The sequence below is a fragment of the Hemibagrus wyckioides genome, linkage group LG23 (genome assembly GCF_019097595.1).
Source record: "Hemibagrus wyckioides isolate EC202008001 linkage group LG23, SWU_Hwy_1.0, whole genome shotgun sequence".
NCBI classification, from domain to species: Eukaryota; Metazoa; Chordata; class Actinopteri; order Siluriformes; family Bagridae; genus Hemibagrus; species Hemibagrus wyckioides.
The window spans coordinates 8122225-8140781 of NC_080732.1; the positions used below are offsets into that span (position 1 = coordinate 8122225).

Here is an 18557-nt window from a genome sequence, read left to right on the forward strand (position 1 = left end):
AGTGAATGGAGATAAAAGTGTGAATGACTACTTGGTTGTTGAATTGCATACAGTGACTGATTTTTCTACACATTGCAAACTTCTACAAAGCTGATATTCATAATTTTGTTATAACTGTACATATAATTCATTATTTTAAGCTGTGCCATTATTTGTAAACAATAATATACAACAAAATATGGCACCATAAAACCTAATGAAGTTCATTTATTAGATTACTTAGTCGCAGCATGCAATATAATTTTAGAATTTTAACACATTGTAATTTTAATTCTTGTTATTGTGATTAACTGTTACTACATCATTTCTTTTCTTTTTTTCCCAATTACTCACTTCATCTGGTGTTTTGATGATGCTGTTGGACAGTACTGTCTAGGTTCTAACACACTGTAGAAAAATGACCTGTACTCAACAGAACACTCAACACTTATGGGACATTTTAGAATCTGTCCATCAAAATGGCAACTGATTAAAGTCCTTTTGGAAGAATGGTGATCAGCAAAGAGATGCAGTAAAGATTCATAGTAGAATCTATGCCAAGGAATATCGAAGCTCTTCTGCCATTGTAGTAATCCAATACCTCAGAATGGTGTTTCGTCCCTCAAATTCAGGTTAAAGTTTCATTTTTTAAAAATCTTTTTGCCCTTTGATTTGTTTCATTTATGCATCTGATTTAATTCCATTATTTTTATGGAAAAAATCACTTCTCACCCTTCTGTAAACTGATGTGTATGTGGACTGGATTCTTAAGAAAATCACTTTATTCTCACAAGTCTCTCACAATATCTCTCACATGTCTAAAACTGAACACTTAGATGATGGTCATGTTTTATCCAAATACTTAAATCTATGATCAGTCTTGTTGCATTAAAGTAGACTACTCTAGCACATGTGCTTAAAGAACTGAATAGGGAAAGGAAGGCCGGAGAAGGCATCAGAAGTGTAGGAATGATCATCAGAGTTTAAACCTCTCAGTTAGTATCTCCAAATTAATCCAAGACAGTACAAAGTCATTAAAGAGTCTCCAATAGCGATTGACAGAGGCTGAGGTGGTGTGCTCTTTCATGCTGCCAAACTGTAATGAGGTGCATTTAGTGTGCACTGTGTATTATCTCATACTGTCTTACTGTATATGCTGTGGTGCACTGTGATCCTGGAACCCTAACCCTAACCCTGTATGTATGAGAGGTCAATAAAAGCTAAGAGTATGAACCTACAGAATATTGCATCTTATTACTTCAGCTCTCCTCATGAAGAGCAATTTTGCTTTTTTTAAAAAAAAAAAAAAATTAGATGTGCCAGATTTCTAATGTTACCTCACTGCACACACAACTAGTCACATAGAAATCACATTTCAATCTCAGAACCTTTGTGCTCTTTGCTCTTAGGATGAAGTGCATTATCTTCCCTTATTTCAGAATGTGCTTTGAGTAGAATAGAAACTGGTCGCACAGAATATTCTGCCCCCAAACTTTTTTTTCCACACATACCTCAATTCAAAGTGTAGGCTTTGACAGCTGTAACACTGTCATGCATCACAAAACACAGACTTAGACAGGTACAATGGATATAAAAAGTCTAGACACCTCTGTTAAATGAAACAAAGTTAAATCATATCAAAATGTTTGAACCTAATGTAGAAATGACAATTGATACAATGCCACTGAAATCATAATGACACATTTCAAAGAAAGAAGATAAAACCTTAGAACAACCTAATTACATTACAAGTGCACATCCCTTTATAAGTGATCAGATTCAACCAGTTCACCTAAAAAAGTAGTTAATACACACCTGTCTACATCTGAAATGACTGAATGATTCAATCCAAAATAAACCGCAGCGTTTCTGGTAGGATTTTTCTGACATCTTCTTGGTTGCATCCTAGAGCCACGGGTCACAAAAATCTTACAAAGCATCAATGGCATCACAATGTTCAAAGGTATCACTCAGGATACAAAACAATTTCCAAGGTATTAGAAATTCCATGGAAGACAGTGAAGACAGTCATGAACAAGTGGAGAAAATATGGCACAACAGTGACGTGAACAAGAACAGGACGTCCCTCCAAATTTGATGAGAAGGCAAAGAGAAAACTGCTCAGGAAGGCTGTCAAGAGGCTTACAGAAACATTAAAGTAGCTGCAGCTTTTTCTGGCAAGTACTGGTTGCTTCCTCCATGTGACAACTATCTCTAGTTTTCTCCTTCTGTCTGGGCTGTGGGCCAGGGTGGCAAGACTCAAGCCTTTTCTGACAGAAAAAAAAGTATACCCAAGCCGGACTAAACTTTGCAAAGAAAACACCATCAACATCCAGACTCTTAAAACCATGTTCTAAACTGTGTCACGGTCTAATGAGACAATGGTTTAACTTTTTGGCCATAAATATCAAAGGTGTGCTTGGCATGAAAACAACACATCATATCAGCAAAAGAACACATTCTCCTTGGTGAAGCCTGGTGTGAAGCATCATGTGAAGGTGGCAGGAATCACAAACACCTCCAAGTACTAGTCAGTTTTGGCACAGACCCTTCAGGCATCTTCTAGAAAGCTGAAGCTTCTGATCACTTTTAAACTTCAGTATGACAGTGATCCAAAGCAAACATCCAAATCAACAAAGGATTGGCATCAGCAAAAAAAGATGAATGTTTTGGAATGGTCCAGTCAGAGCCATGACCAGAATCCTAGAGAAAACCTGTGGAGGGGACCTGAAGATGAATACCATGCACAGGAGATGTAATTTGACAGATCTGGAACTTGACTATTTGACAAAGTGGGAAGTGGGAAGAGTGGTAAAGTCTTCAAGTCACGATGTGCCAAGCTGACAGACTCTCAACCAAATAGAGTGCTGTAATAAAATCAAAGGGTGCTTCAACTAAGTATTCGTTCAGAGGTGCACACACTTAAGCAATTAGACTATTCTAAGTTCTTGATTTTATTTTTTTTTTTTTCTCTGTAATATGTCACTTTGGTTTTCAATGGCATTCTACAGGTTGTAATTTTTAGATTAAAAAGTGGAAATCACAAAAACCTGCTGTTTTAACAGAGGTGTGCAGACCTTATATATCCATTGTGCATTGTACTTAATAATTAAGAACTATTTTACATTTTAAGGTTTTAATGTAGAGTGAGAGCCATTCAAATAAATAAGAATCATATGACGTGCTTCTTAATAGCTTGAACAGAAATCCGTAAGTTAGAACTAAACAGAGAATAAACTCTGACTCTTATGAATAACGGTGTAAAATATAACTTTTAAATGTCTAAAGTTACAGCCAATTACTAGTGCAGATAACAGGGTTGTGACTCTGCAGTTTCACTGCTCTTTTTATTTTTGTCACATCCACATCTGCAATGCCCCATCGACCCCAGTTCCTACTGAAACCTGTACCTGGATACAGGGGTCCCTGCTTTTGATCACACACCTGTTCACAATCGCAGAGGCTCCTTTAAATAACCTAGACCTAAATAAACAATCTTGGTAAAGTCTCCCCCTGGCATTGTTCCTTTTCCCTTTTGTTTCACTGTTTTGACATCTGCTTTTTTTTTATTTACACATTTGCCCAGTCCAGGTCATGCCTGTTTGCTGATCACCTAACCTCTTGTCTGTACCTTGTCTGGAGTATTGCCTGGAGTACTGCCTTTAAAAAAAAACATAAAAATCTAACTTCTGCCCATGGATTCATCCTTCTGACTTCGTAACAATTTTAAAAAGATAAATTGTTGAAAGATTGCAATACCAATATAAAAAAGATTTTTGGAGTCAGGAGTAAGTCTTTAATCTTCCAGAAAGCAACACCTCCAAACTCGAACTAATACCCTTAAATTACATCTACTATATGGTCAATAATCCCTCACACCCATATGTGGGCCTTCCACAAACTATTGCCACAAGGAATGAAGCAATAATTGTCTAGAATGTATGAAATATCTTCACTGGATCTAAGAGACCTGAAGCATAACATAAGGTCCATAAACACATGGTTTGCCAAGTCTGGTGTGGAAAAACTCGATTGGCCTGCACAGAAAGCTGACCATTAGACAACAGGGATCAATTGGAATGCTGACTATGTGTCAGATCTTCTTGCTTGACAATAGTGCCTGGCATCACTAATACATTTGAAGGCACAAAATCAATATAGTCACATTTCAAGTGGAAAGCCTTTCCAGAACAGTGGAGGCAGCAAGGTTGGAGAACAATTTCATACTTTTGGCCATAGCATATATTATCAACCCTATGTTATCATTATCAACCCTATTAGTATTATGAATCTTGAACTAAATAAAGCAACAGTTTTTAAAAGGGAGGGTGACATGGAACTTTTGATTCCTGATTTAAAGAAAATATGTTGAGTATGTTAAGAATATGTATGAATTAATAAAGAACACTATATTCATGCCAGGACGCGCATAATGTAATAATCTCCCTCTCGTGCTGCGCAGTGCACAAAGCAGCCTCCAGCGTTACAGTGGTCTATTTCACCTTCACTTCTATTCCACTATGTTCTTTGTTTGTTTACGAAGCCATGTGCGTTTGCTTTGAATCATGCCTTGTCTCCACCTGTTTGGTCATTGCCTGTTTCCCTTGTGTATCTTTATTAATCTCACCTGCTGCAGTTTATGTCTTGATTTATGTCAGTATTTAATGGTGGATCAAATGGATAAGGCTCTGGGTTGTTGATCAGAAGATCATGATTCAAGCCCCAGCACTGCCAAGCTAACACTGTTGGGGCCCTGAACAAGGTCCTTAACCTCCAATGTTGGGATATGCGAAGAAAGATTTTCTTTGTGCTGTAATGTATATGTGACAATAATAAAGCACAAAAATACCAAAAATATACTACCTACTTACATGTCTTGTTTTTGTTTGTGTGCTATAATCATAAAAAATGGAGCTTCTGTTTCTGCAACTGACCTTCTGCAGAAAGTGTATCAAAAGTGAAAAACAGACCACTCCATTTCAAAAGCTTCAGCTCAAGCTAAACTTTATACTTTTTATAGTTGTATTTCTTTATTGGCCACAGGATATGCAACAGAACTGACTTACTTCAGAGAACCAAGTATTTAGAACCAAAGCTAGTCAAAAGCTGGAGGGCTACATAAATTTAAGTAGGAAAACAGTCTCAGTTTTACACGTGGATCAATATGTGATAGACTACTGAGTAAACAATAGGCAGTTCTCTTTCCTAGCAAACCTCACATGCCTTGAAGGCATCTGTTCCTGACTGGCGATGCTAAGCAAAACACAGCCTTTTATGAGGAGGAAACAATAACATTTCGTACAGAAGTTTTCTTTTTTTCATGTTTTTTTTTTTTTTTTTTTTTTTGCAGATCATTGACTGGTGTGATTTATCACTCTGTCACTCTTCATCATTCGACAGACAGAGATTTCAGTGGAGAAAATCTCAGTGGTGATTTATTTTTTTGTGAATTTCGCTAGATGAAACAGAATTTGAAACAATGAAGAGGCACATTGTATTGGAGAGTCTGTACAACAGATTTATCTTTGATTTTGACTAGTTATTTTTAGTTTTAGCTTATATATGTCTTATAAACTATTGGTTAGTATATGAACTAACAGATTTGTCAGTGGTGATTTTTCAGTAATATAAAAGCTCCCAAATGTTTTATGAATTACTTTTGTAACAAGTATAAACACAGAATTTACTTTAACAGAAATATTTTAACAAAGTGTTAGATAGCTATAAAAAACCACCATAATATAATTAACTCTTTGCTGGAAAGGCTCACTTTTTCACCAAGATTTGCCAGATTAACTGGCTTCCAGTTTTTCTGGAATCTTCTAAAAAATGAATGCACCAGACTATTAATAAAACATAATGCAATAATCTTTCCATTTGAGGCTAAAATCTGTTGTTTTATTTACAGCAATAATGTTTTGCACTCATTGCATCCATTCTTTGTTGTTGGACTCATCAGGAAGTAGTATTGGTGTTATCCCATTACCAGCTAGAAAGGGCGACATAATTTTGCTAAACTGCTGAATTGTGAAGTTTAAGCTTTCATAAAATCTATTTGCATTCCAATAAACCCATCATGCCTTAAAATAAATGCACCTGCTTTTAATATTATTGATGACAGGGATGCTGGTTTCCTGTTTCTGAAGACTGCAAATGATATGTATGTAAAAATACAACAGCATATCAGTTAATTAATAGGTTGCAAAAAGGTCAGCAAACTAGAACTAGAGGACATGCACCAGTTTACAAAAATTGAAATCACACATGACAACATAAGTAATTAGGTCCAGGTGAAATTTCTATTTATATATTTGTAAAGCTACTTTGAGACAATATCCATTTTTAAAAGCAATTAAATCTGAACTGAATTGAAATTTGTTCTTTTCTACTTTTTAATCCTTCAGGATCTACTAATGCACATCTATTATATATTTCTATAAGCCCCAAGTGCTGTTATCATGAAAAAAATAAAACCATAGATAACATGATTCACAAGCTAAACGTCTCTATTCAGACAAAATGTGACTATTACAATCTCATTGGTACACTGCTCAGAGAACATTAAACCCAGGTTAAGATATTACATACATATACATATTGTGGGGCAACTGGGCCATGTTAGTCGCAACCTTTCTAGTTTCTACTTAATTATGCATCCATCATCCTCTTCTAGCTCTGTCTATCTGCAGATCTATCCTAAACCATGCCTCCACCTGCTACAGTGAGTCTAGCATCAACAAGAGACCACATAACAAACACATGGATTACTACTTTTCAAAAAATGTAATTAGATTTTTATTATTAACCCCCACCAGGCTGTAAATATCCATGGAACCTCGTTTACTACAACACTAATAAGACTAACTAGCCTATGAGAGCAGGAATCTCAAGTTTAAAGAATGTCCTATGAATGTTTGAGGATGCCTTTGGGTACTAGCTAGTCCAAGTAATGTGACATTTTTAAGGAAACAAAAAAAAAAATGCTGAATAAAACATTAGCGCATAAACTCCCAGAATGAACACAGTCAAGTGCAAACCCTCCATACCTGATGCCAGGTCAATCTGTGAGCTTTTTAGCTGCAGGACACTGATGTGCACCATGACTTTGCCATCTTTGAGCACAAGCTCCAACATGCCATCAGCCAGTGTGCTGAACAGGAGCAGGCCGTTAGCATTCCAAGTGCGAAACTGGAAGCTTACAGACACCATGTTGTTTTCCCTTCTGCCCGGTAACTGCAGGAAACTTGTGGCATTGAAGAAAACTGGGAAGGTGTGAGGGTCCACACAGGAAAATGTCAGGTTGCGCTACAATTGGGGCAGAAAATATGAAATATATTATTACAGTCTCAGTTGTAATATCTATCCCCCAGTGTGTATGTCACTGAGAAAGGAGAAATTATTTATCATTACTAATACTAGATTGCTAATTTGTATAAAATTTCATTAAAAAAAAAAGAAATAAATAATAATAAAAAAAATAATAATAAAAAAAGAAATTAATATGAGATAAATGTTTATATTTATAACAACAACAACAACAACAAAAAACTACTACTAATAATAATTAACAACTAATAATAATGTCAGGGTTAGGGGCAATGACAGATCTAAGTGCAGATTAAACATCTTTGGTCACAAAGAAAAGAATATACTGAATACGAGAGATTACCCATCAAAATCACAACATCAACACCTAAACAAAGAAACACACAGACACCAGAACTTAAGCAGGGGTGCTAATGGGGAGTGACAGCAAACGAGGGTGAGCCATCAGTGGGACATATGACATGGTCATTTGATGTTTTGGGGCTGATGGTAACGTAGTTCAGCACCAATTCTTGTATAACCATGACAGATAATAATAATACTATAATAATAATAATAATAATAATAAGAAGAAGAAGAAGAAGAAGAAGATGATGATGGCAGGGTAGAAAGTGTTTCTGAAGGTGGTTATACATATTTTTCAGCAAGTGATGCCATTTCCTATGGAAGATTTGTAGGGTGTAATGTTGGAAACACATCTCTATTTTGACCTCACCTGTCTTGCAGTGGACAAACAATCAAACATGTTTCCTAAGTGTGTAAGTTTCTTTGATATTTATAATATTGTGTGCTTTTCAAACAAGCAATTTATGTCAAGCCTTATTCAGAGTGGAAGAAATGAAATAATGGCAGCTCAAGGAAATTGCTAATCAGGTATCGCATGCTTTTTTTTTTTTTTTTTTGTATACCGCATGATATATTCACCTGAGTGGAAAAAGGCACTCCATTTAAAATAAAAATAAAAAATACATGTCCATATATTATATATCATAGCAATGTAGTATAAAACTTTTTTAATCAAAATTGAATTAACCAATGTTATATTGTATTTTTCAAATGCAGCAATCCTATTATATATTTAACCAGCACAGCACTGCAATTCAATAAAAGAAGGCGAGATCCTAATGTTCAAAATAACTATAAAGAAGATCAAATTGTGAAATGGCCCTATACTGTACGTTCCATGCACTGTGGAGTCTCTCATGTGGAACAGATGACCCTATAAAACTGACACCACAATATGTTGAAACTCTAGACATTTCACATCTAAAAAAATTAAGCAGACAATAAATAAAAACTACTGTGGTTAAAAAAGTGTCTTTAATCACAACTCTCATGACTTTTCTAAAACTCTTCCGTAAGAGAATGGAAAAGTGTATTCAGCTCTTTCTTAGCCATTTATTAATATATGCTGGCAGGGGGAATTTTAATGCACTTATATTTTACAAACATGAATAATAAGTCAGACTGCTTTTGAAAGAGGTTTGTCAGGTTGATTTCTCACGTTTAGACAGCCACCAGGTACACTGTCACTTTCACAGCAGTGGTTTTGTTCATTAAAAAAAGTCATACTTATCCTTGGCAATTGCTTTAGTCACGCCTTGTCAAAATTATGGCTCATAATACAAAAATGAAAGACAGGCAAGTCTTTGCCCGATGAATTAACATAGTTTTATATTATGATAATATGTCTCACCTGTCTAACTGTAAAATTATTTCTCTACTATACTTCACTTTTAAAACAGATAACCTTCTAAACACATGTGTTTATTAAGGATAAGTATCACATAATTTGAATTTGTCAGTAAGGAATAAAATAAAATGGAACTCACGAAGCTAGAGGTATCCAGTTTCTTTCTTCTGGCCAGGTCAGTGATATTTTCTCCGTTGTAATTGATGCTCTCCATGCAGCCGATGAAATTTCTCCGGCCTCCTGAGTTAGGTTTGCCTGAGTAGGGCATTCCTCCAAAATTCAGCTGCATATGAAAACAAGACTTTTCACAACGTTGAAGTGATGTCACATAAGTATACACAAGCTCAAATAGCCGGATCAAACTTAAAAAACACTATCTAAAGCGATATGACATGAGATATATTCCAATCCAGCATAGAGCTAAGCATCTGAGGACTAAGAGCCAGCTGTGTCTCTCTGACCAGCCAGGCAATAGGATAGGTACTACTGCGGGTTAAAGACTACCTAATGCTTTTGGATTAATTTATTCACCAGTAACCGCTTTATCCTGTTCAGGGTAACAGTAGAACCAGAGCCTTTCCCAGTGCCTGAGGTGAGACTACACACCAAATGGGCTGCCACACCAATGTAGTTACCATGCACATATACTCATACCTAGGGGCAATTTAAAGCAGTCAATCCAATTAGCAGCATGTTTTTGGAAAGTGTGAGGAAATGGAGAATTCTGGATTGTGAGAACATGCATTAACATTAACATGAGCTCAGATACAAACCAGCGACCCTGGAGCTGTGAGGCACTGTGCCACCCAAATTCATTTGCATGTGAATTAATGCTTCATCTTATTTTTATGGTTAACAATATTAAGACCATGTTCATTTTACGACTCCACTGATTACCCAAAAGTACACAAATTATTGAACTAAGTAGCAATTATTAAAAAAAAAAAACATTTAAATGTATGTATTTGATTTAATTGGATTAATACCCATTATGTTAAGTATTGCTCATGAATGTTAAAACCTGACGCATGTATCATGACTCAGTGAATCGATGAATAGGATCATGATGGGAGCTATTGCCTTAAACAATCTCTTTCATGTTTCAAATCATTTTTCTATACATCTCATTAGACAGCACATTAATGCGGTGTGATCATATTAACATCCTGCCACACATTCCTAATGTGGATTAACAGCATGCTAAGAAGCGAATGCAAATCCTGGCAGCATCTGTTGGAGATAAACCATAAGCATGAGGCTTACACTACTCCTCAAGTGGATAGTAAGTGCAAAACACATTAACAAACCAAAAATGCAACAGCAAATTTAGAAAAACATCAAACTTAACCCAAAATGCAGATAATTACAATAACTAGATTGATGAGTTTTTGGTTTTGTTGCTGTGTTTCCTGATTTGCTGATTTACCAGCTACTTGTTTTGGTTAAAAGCTATTCTGGTTCCCTTCTCTGCTGTTCATTTTCCATTAAAATAATATACTTGACACCCATGTGAAGCTCTTGCCTCATAGTCAAGGTCGAGGTGGTCGAACTCGCCATTGGTACGAAAGTGCTGAGTGTGCTGATCCAGGGTAAAGTTGACATTTCTCCGGTAGCGCTCAATCACAACGGAATGCCAGTGCTGATCATCCAGCAAACTGCCGCTGCTCACTGATGTGTGACCCAGGATGGAACCATACTGGTTGCTGCCTGCCTTTCACAAAAAACACCAATATGCAGCATTTACATTAAAAATCTACACATATATCCACTTTTACCTGTAAGGAGACATTCTGATCTCATACAGTCTCTGAAATCCTATGGTCTATCATACATTAATGGCCAATTTGTTTTAAATATATAACTACACTCACTATCCACTTTAATAGGAATATCTGTACAATTGCACATTCATGCAGTTACCTAATCAACCAATCATGCGGCAGCAGTGCAATGCATAAAATAAATGCATAGAAATGCAAATACAGGTCATGAGCATCAGATAACATTCAGATCAAAGATTAGAATCAAGAAAAAGTGTAATCTCTGTGTATTTGACCGTGGATGGTGAGTGTACTTTCTTATATATAATTTATTCATATTAATTCATATCCATTTTCATGAGAAAAATATTACTATTGAAATATTTTTCTTTCTTTTTTTATGTTGAATTTTTGACAAGGTCTATACAATATGAGCTGGCCATCCGCAATAAAATCTTCTTTCATCATATCAATGGCATTTGAAGGTTTGGGGTGAGAGAAACAGTTGTTTGCTTATTACGCTCTGATTTTTGTGTATAAACGTTACTACAATGCAATCTGGTTTTGGAAATTTCTGATATGCCCTATGCCTCAGCATTAGCAAACATTAGCACAAAAAAAAAGGCAAGATGTACTAACATGAGTGAAATAAATTAAATATAAATTGCACTGTAATACACCATTATCACAATCACACCCCCACTGATGTGATTTCTCAATGCTTATATATGGGTAGTGATGTTGGGTGATGAGTGGAAAGTCGTACCAAGGTTAATCTGGAGCAGCAGTTTTCCTTTCCTTAGCTCTAATGTGATGTAATCGCCCTGTTGACCCTCGCCATGCAAGATCACCCCATCACTTTCACCCGTCTTAAATTTCAGTGCTATCACATCCTTCAGGATTTTCATCTTCTTCATCTTGAATCGGTAGGAGATTACGCCTTGGCCATCAAAGTGAATCACATCAGCCCCTGCAGCACCAGAGTGAGACAGCGACAGAAAGAGAGTAAGAATAGGCATAAAAGGAAGTTGGATACGTTTCTCAGACATGGCTTAGTATCCCACTTGCTTTAGGTGAATTGCACTGCGGGAAGCTGAGGTTGAGGTGAAAACAGTCCTAAAATTCACAGATTAACTGCAGGCAGCGAGGAGCAAAACACTGCACTGCTGCCTTACCCAGATCAAAGCATCTATAATTTAAACCTTTCTAATACTCTGAGATATACAGTATATGATTTATCCAGCAGTCAATAATCAATTCCATGAATACTCTTTGTATTAGGTTTGTATCGTTGCAATAAAAGCTCAAAATGTAAACAATGTTCTTTGATTAACCTTGCTCTTTAAATCTGGTTTTCAAAAAGCTGAAAAGAAGACAAAATAAATTCTGTGAATGGATTTAATTAACACCTTATTGAAGTGAAAATGTTAGCGTTGATTTAGCAATGACATTGATGTGAAGTGCTCTCAATCCTGAAGAGAGAGGGAGAAACAGAGAGCAGAGCAGAGAGGGTGACAGAGAGACAGACAGTGTGAAAGACAGAGAGAAAACAATCACAGAAATGTACAGAGCAGTCTAACAGGATAAGAGTGTCAGTACTTGAGCAATGAGTCACACTGACAGAGCTTTGATTTCAGAGTTATTTATTTTGGTAACAGTCATACCCCCAAAGTCCAACCCCTTGTTCTCATCATGGGAGGCAGAAACAGGCAAACCCAACAGGTGGATGTATGGCAAGTAGACTAACTATTTATTATAGTAATGCAGGGTGGGCTAATGACCTACTCAGTGCATGCAACATGATTAGAGAAGCATCCACATCAATGCACCACACACTGACGGGGTAGAAATCATGCTCTCCAAGGAGGCCCAGAAGTATCTGATGAACTGGGAAACAGACAGCTTCAGGAAGTAGGAAGGGTAGAGCTTTCATGGACCACAGAATCAGGCTGTATATCATAGTAAAACAGTCACTGGAATGGAACTCCCCTCTCTGCATCACTTTCACTGACTTCTAAAAGGCCTTCAACAGCCTTGGACATTATTTCTGTGGCAGTTATTGAGTCACTAAGCCACAAAAATTTGTCACCACTGTTCCAAGGTTTTAACCTCAATCGACATGCATGTGGTCCACAATGGCCATCTGACAGAACCATTAACAGTGTATACAGGTAAAAGGCAAGGATGTCTGTTCTTACCAATGCTTTTCCTGCTAGCAGTTGACTTGACCATGCACAATCCAATGGTCCATCTGGTGCAAAGTGTATCATCTTATATGCATGAAAAAATGCAGCACTAGACCTTCTGACTAGCACCAACACCAGGTAAAAAGCAGTTAAAAAAGAAAGGCAACGCAAATAAGCAGTACTTAAAATTGACAAAAATACAAATGGGCAGAAGGTAGCAGTACAGATCAGATACAGGACATGGGGTGGATTGGACAAAGAACAACATCACTAGACATTACATAACGTAGCCCCAAGCAAAAGAAAAACAAAGAAAGCTGGAGAAGGTGCAGGGGGTGGAGATGGGGGTGTATTGGCCACTCCAGAAGGAAAACAACACAATCATTAGACAGTATCTTATAGCCCCAAGGGAAAGAGAAACAGAAGAAGCTGGAGAAGATCAGTAGAGACCGAGACAAAAGAAATGGTTATGCTTGGATGATCTATGCCTTGCAAGTGGCATAAGGTTTTAAGATACAGTCATACTGGCATACTACCCTGGCAACCATGGCAGAAACAGACATGGCTGAACAGTTGCTTTACAGAATTGACTGTAATGGAAGTGATTGTGAAAGCATGCTTTAATGTAGGTAAAGAGGTCCCATCTTCTATTAAATGCCATTTGACACACACTATGGCTAGCATGTGGGCTTTTGTCAAGTGGTGACATGAGTCCACCTTTAGAGATGTATTTGTGACTAATTTAATAAGCATTTACATTTTATTGCAGTCCGTGCGCTCTCACATTTAGTATAGAGCAGTATTAATGGTCTGAATGATTCTCAAGTATGAGGTCTGCACTAAACTGCCCATTACTCTCTGGTAAGATATCATGACATGTTATAAATTGTGAAACTTTGAGATATGACATCCATTTGTTAGAAGTAAACTGGTGGTCCAGAAGTAAAAGTTGTAAGATGGAAGATTGTGGATGAAACCATGCTTCAGTGAAGGACCTCCAAGCCACATGGCTGTATAATGCTGGCAGACAAAACTTTTTAAAATGGAACAAAAAAGCACAACATTAGATTCAAATGAAAAACCTTGTCTTCACACAATTCTTAATTTTATTCAAGATAAGAGCTGCCTTTATGCTATTGATTTTCAAATCAGTGTCTTCATTATGTGGGCTGGGGCTGATATGTGGACTGTGAATAGAGAATACACACTGTGGTGAGAGAGTGTGAACTCACAGTATGAACAGCCATAAACTTCTATCCGCAGACCTATTTGACCCTCTTCACTCCAGCCCAGAGGGACAAATCGTAGATATCGGGCAACGATGCTGTGCTGAAGATCATGACGCACTACACTCTCTGTATTGGAATTTCCTGTAAACACCTGCAAAGGAAGAGCCACATCTCAGTACATCTCACCTGCACATAAACATCAACATGAACTCTTTTTTTGTAAAGAAATAGTGCAGGGTATAAATAGTATAAAAAAAATCAAATTCAAAATGCAGAATTGGTTGCTTCAGATTGAGTCTTGGAATTGCCCTTGGATGGAAAGTGTGTGAATCTAAAAAAGATCAGCCCAAAGAGGGAACCTACAAGTAGTGTTATTATTAGTGCTTTAATAGTTTTTTGCATTGCAAATATTGAGTCAATGTGTGCCAATTTGAAAGTAACTGTGGAGTTTCAGTTTTAGTAAATGACTGATTGATTGATGATCACCTCATGTCAGCTAACCTTCAGCATTGTACCTAACAGCATACTTCCTGAAATCAGTCATTTGGGACAACAGCCCTTGGAAACAGGACAGCTTGGAAAAATGTGTTGGACCTCATTGCCTGTGCCATATCAACATATTAATACTTATGATGTGCCCTGGCTTTCTAACAAGATTTTCATATTCCCACACTGTACAGGATTAAGCTTCTAGGTCATATAATCCTGCTTGTGGTACTAAGATGTCCAGCAAGACTTTGGTTCCCCCTTGTGCTGCACTATATCCTTCTTGAGTAGATCTGCTGTCCCAAATAAATGATGGGATTTAGTACCATCAGTCAGATTTTTGTAGGTCAATTGAATTGCCAACAGAAGACACTGTCCAGGAAACTCTTCTAAAGACAAGAGCCCCTAGCAGACAGGCCTTGTATGCCCCTAAGTGGGAGTTGTTCTGTAAAGGTTGTTTATCTTGATTACTGACTTATTTGAGCAGACATTCTCTGATACACTAATAATAATAATAATAATAATAATAATAATAATAATAATAATAATAATAATAAAATATATTTCCCCATTGGTGTCTGCCCTGCATCCTGTCCCTACTTTTGTTTTGTAAGAAAGTATTATTAATTTTATAAAGACCTAATAACGTGCCAAAAAACTCTAAACAAAAAAAAAAATCTCAATAAACAAATTCCAAGCTGTCTTCAAAACTTTGCAACACTCAACACGGAAGACCAAGCACTAAGTAATGTTCAAGAGCTTTCTATAGTCAGGATCAATACACAATTGCCTTCAATAATTCAATCGAAAGCTCATTTGCAGTTTCGAAGAACAAACACAGCCGCACTCTTCGGCAGATGCATTCAACAAAGGTAAAATAGAAGAAAAGAAGCAAATCCACAGCTGATTAAATTAATTAGATAAGTCAGTGTGCAACAAGACAAATATATATATATATATATATATATATATATATATATATATATATATATATATATATATATATATATATATTTAAATCTAGTAGCTGCTTTATTTTAGCAGGGTTGACTTTTCTTGACACTATTCAATATATTTTAGATGGTAGGCCAATGTCTAATGCAAGGCATCAGTCTAAATTACAGTATAACCAAGCAGACTACTAGCATGGGCAAATGCATGCAGAGGCTGGGAAAAGATAAGAACTCCATGCAGACACAATATCAAGAATTATAATAGTTAAACATGTAATGTGAACATAAATTTGTCCATCTGCAAAAAAAAGCCTGGGATTGACAATGAGTCAGTAAGGTTTGCGTAAATGTGACACTGGCATCTCAGAGGTGGTCAGTTAAAAATGAGCTCCAGCATTTTAAATACTGATCTTATATCTGTGCGCACACACACACACACACACACACACACACACACACACACACATTGTGACTAAATGTGTTTGATACTCTGCTCTATTTTTTTTTTATCCACCCTTAGATTTCTCACTGTTACTACTAGCCAGTCATGGCTCATGTATGCAGAAAAGGGCAGATAGTGCTTCCAGTGTCTGCCCTGTGATGCAGCAGTTCAAAAATATGTATTTGGCTGTCTTAATATGTCTCAGAAGAAACAGGTGTTTACCTTTATACAGACCTAAATACAAACGAAAATGCAACCTAAATGCATGAAATGAAAGCCTTAAATTACCTGCTGAAACTGAAAGAGTATGCCAAAAACAGCTAGCGTGTCACATGTTAGCGTGCCAGACATTAGTTACTAATGCATGGTTAACCTATGCCGATAGCTGAAAAATGATCTCTTGTTGGGTCAATTTTGTTTTATAAAAAGCTAAAATGTGAAGAATCATTTCAGTTAATTATCACTTTTCGGGATAATTTCACTTATTTAAACCATGTGGGTTACCTTTCTCCTCAATAAAGCTATTACACTGTAGTTTGAGCTTGAATTAGGCAAAAAAAAACATATAAACAAAAAGTTCCTATTTATTTAATTTGTCCCTTCAACTTCTGCCCACTTGACTCCTATTTGTCTTTGTGAGCCATGAGGTCTCTGAGATTAAAATTCTGGCAAATATTTTAGCAGAAAACAAACACATGTAGCAAATATTTGGCCAGGTTTCTATCATATTTGTCAAGCTAAGCTAGAGGTCTGGAATGAGGAGCTCACATAGATGCGACAGGACTTTGCATCATTAATCGTTGGAATTGATTAGCAAGGTATCTCAGGGTAGAATGTATGGTGCTGATTTGTTGCTCTTGCTCACAAACTGCACATCCCTGAGCACATCCATGCGAAGACAATTATGAAAGGTTTTGCATCAGTGTGCATACCACAACTCCACCTTAGTCAATGCAAATCACTTTCTTCAGGCTTCTAAACGAAACTATGAAATTTGACTCATGCTACAGTGATTTGATTAAAGTTACATGATGGTAAACATTCAATAACACTCCCATCAGGTAACCATATTTTGTGTATCCTAAAAGACTTTTTTCAGTTTCAAAACCCAAACTAACACGCACTGAGCAGTATGAGATCTTTCCAATGTGCCATGTACTTTTCAAAGAAACCCAGAGAACATCACTTAAAAGAAACCTGAAAAGAAACTTAAAAGAAACTTTTACATGTACTCTGAAATTCTTTGCAGCACCTCATATTCAACGAACATTCAATCACCAGCATAAAATGTATTTCAACGTATCAAAATTTCACTTCACATTTTGCACCAATGTTAATTAACTCCACCCACATCTCTATCAAAACTTGGATCTCTGAATCTGTCAGTGATGTTTCTCCGAATGTGCAAAACACAATAATAAAAAGGATTGCTCAAGAAAGCAATGCTATACTTGACATTCATCTCCCATGGTCAAGACTCCCCTGGCCCTCTATTGGTGCAATCATGAGGCTATCCTTCATTAAAGACAATTGGAGATGGGAAGATGGTGTGGGGGATGTGGGTGGAGGGTTGAGAATTCGCGAAGGGGTAGAGCTAAAGCAGGCTCCCCTTGGAATGAGACCTTTGATCTCTCTTGGAAACAGGACTAATACATTCTTCATCTCACTCCGCAAAGTGCACAGAGACTAGTTTACCATTTCAAAGTATATCTGATCACTACACCATGCCTACTATCGGCATAAGTCTTAGAATAATCTTATTATGCCTTATGTAACCACATATTATCAATGTATATAACCAACGAAGTCCTTAGCCTGCTTTTAATCATTTTATATTCACATTATTTAATATGACAAAGTATTTCATGTTTACTATCTACGAGTTGGATTTTCTATTTCCAACATGTTGGTGTGTAGTACATTTTAATTACTTGAATTCTATTCAAATTATAAAAACATGACCTACAGTACAGTGCTCAGCGTAAATGAGTACACCCCCTTTGAAAAGTAACATTTTAAGCAGTATCTCAATGAACACAAAAACAATCTCCAAAATGTTGACAAGACTAAGGTTTATATAGGAACTGTTTAACTTATAACATGAAAGTAAGGTTAATAATATAAATTCGAGTGATGCATAAATGAGTACACCCCACTGAAAGTCTCCGGAACAAAGCTAAATTTTAGACTATAAATGTCTAATTTAACAAGAATTCAACCAGAGGTGAGTCTAATTATTCATTACACAGGTGCCCAGCAGACAGTTGACTATAAAAGGGAGTTACTTAAAGAAAACCCCTTCCCATTTCATGCTGTCAGCAATGGCACCACATGGAATAGAAATGTCACAAGAAAATAATTTCTTTACACCAGAAAGGTGAAGGCTACAAGAAGATCAGCAAAGCTTTACTTATCAGTCAGAATACTGTAGCAAAAGTGGTACAAAAATTGAAAAAAGATGGAACTGCAACCATCTCACAGAGACGTCCAGGTCGTCCAGAGA

At 36.6% G+C, this 18557-nt stretch overlaps 1 protein-coding gene across 1 annotated transcript in view; it reads right to left on the minus strand.

Annotated features, from left to right (window-relative positions):
• Window positions 1-18557, minus strand: part of LOC131344581 (contactin-associated protein-like 2) — a 234823-nt gene that overhangs the window by 114244 nt on the left and 102022 nt on the right. Inside the window, exons 4-8 of the mRNA XM_058376980.1 lie at window positions 14177-14324; window positions 11525-11728; window positions 10521-10705; window positions 9138-9281; window positions 7026-7284 (exon numbers count right to left, since the gene is read on the minus strand). Coding sequence (XP_058232963.1) covers window positions 7026-7284; window positions 9138-9281; window positions 10521-10705; window positions 11525-11728; window positions 14177-14324 — 940 coding nt within the window. The remainder of the gene's footprint in view (window positions 1-7025; window positions 7285-9137; window positions 9282-10520; window positions 10706-11524; window positions 11729-14176; window positions 14325-18557) is intronic.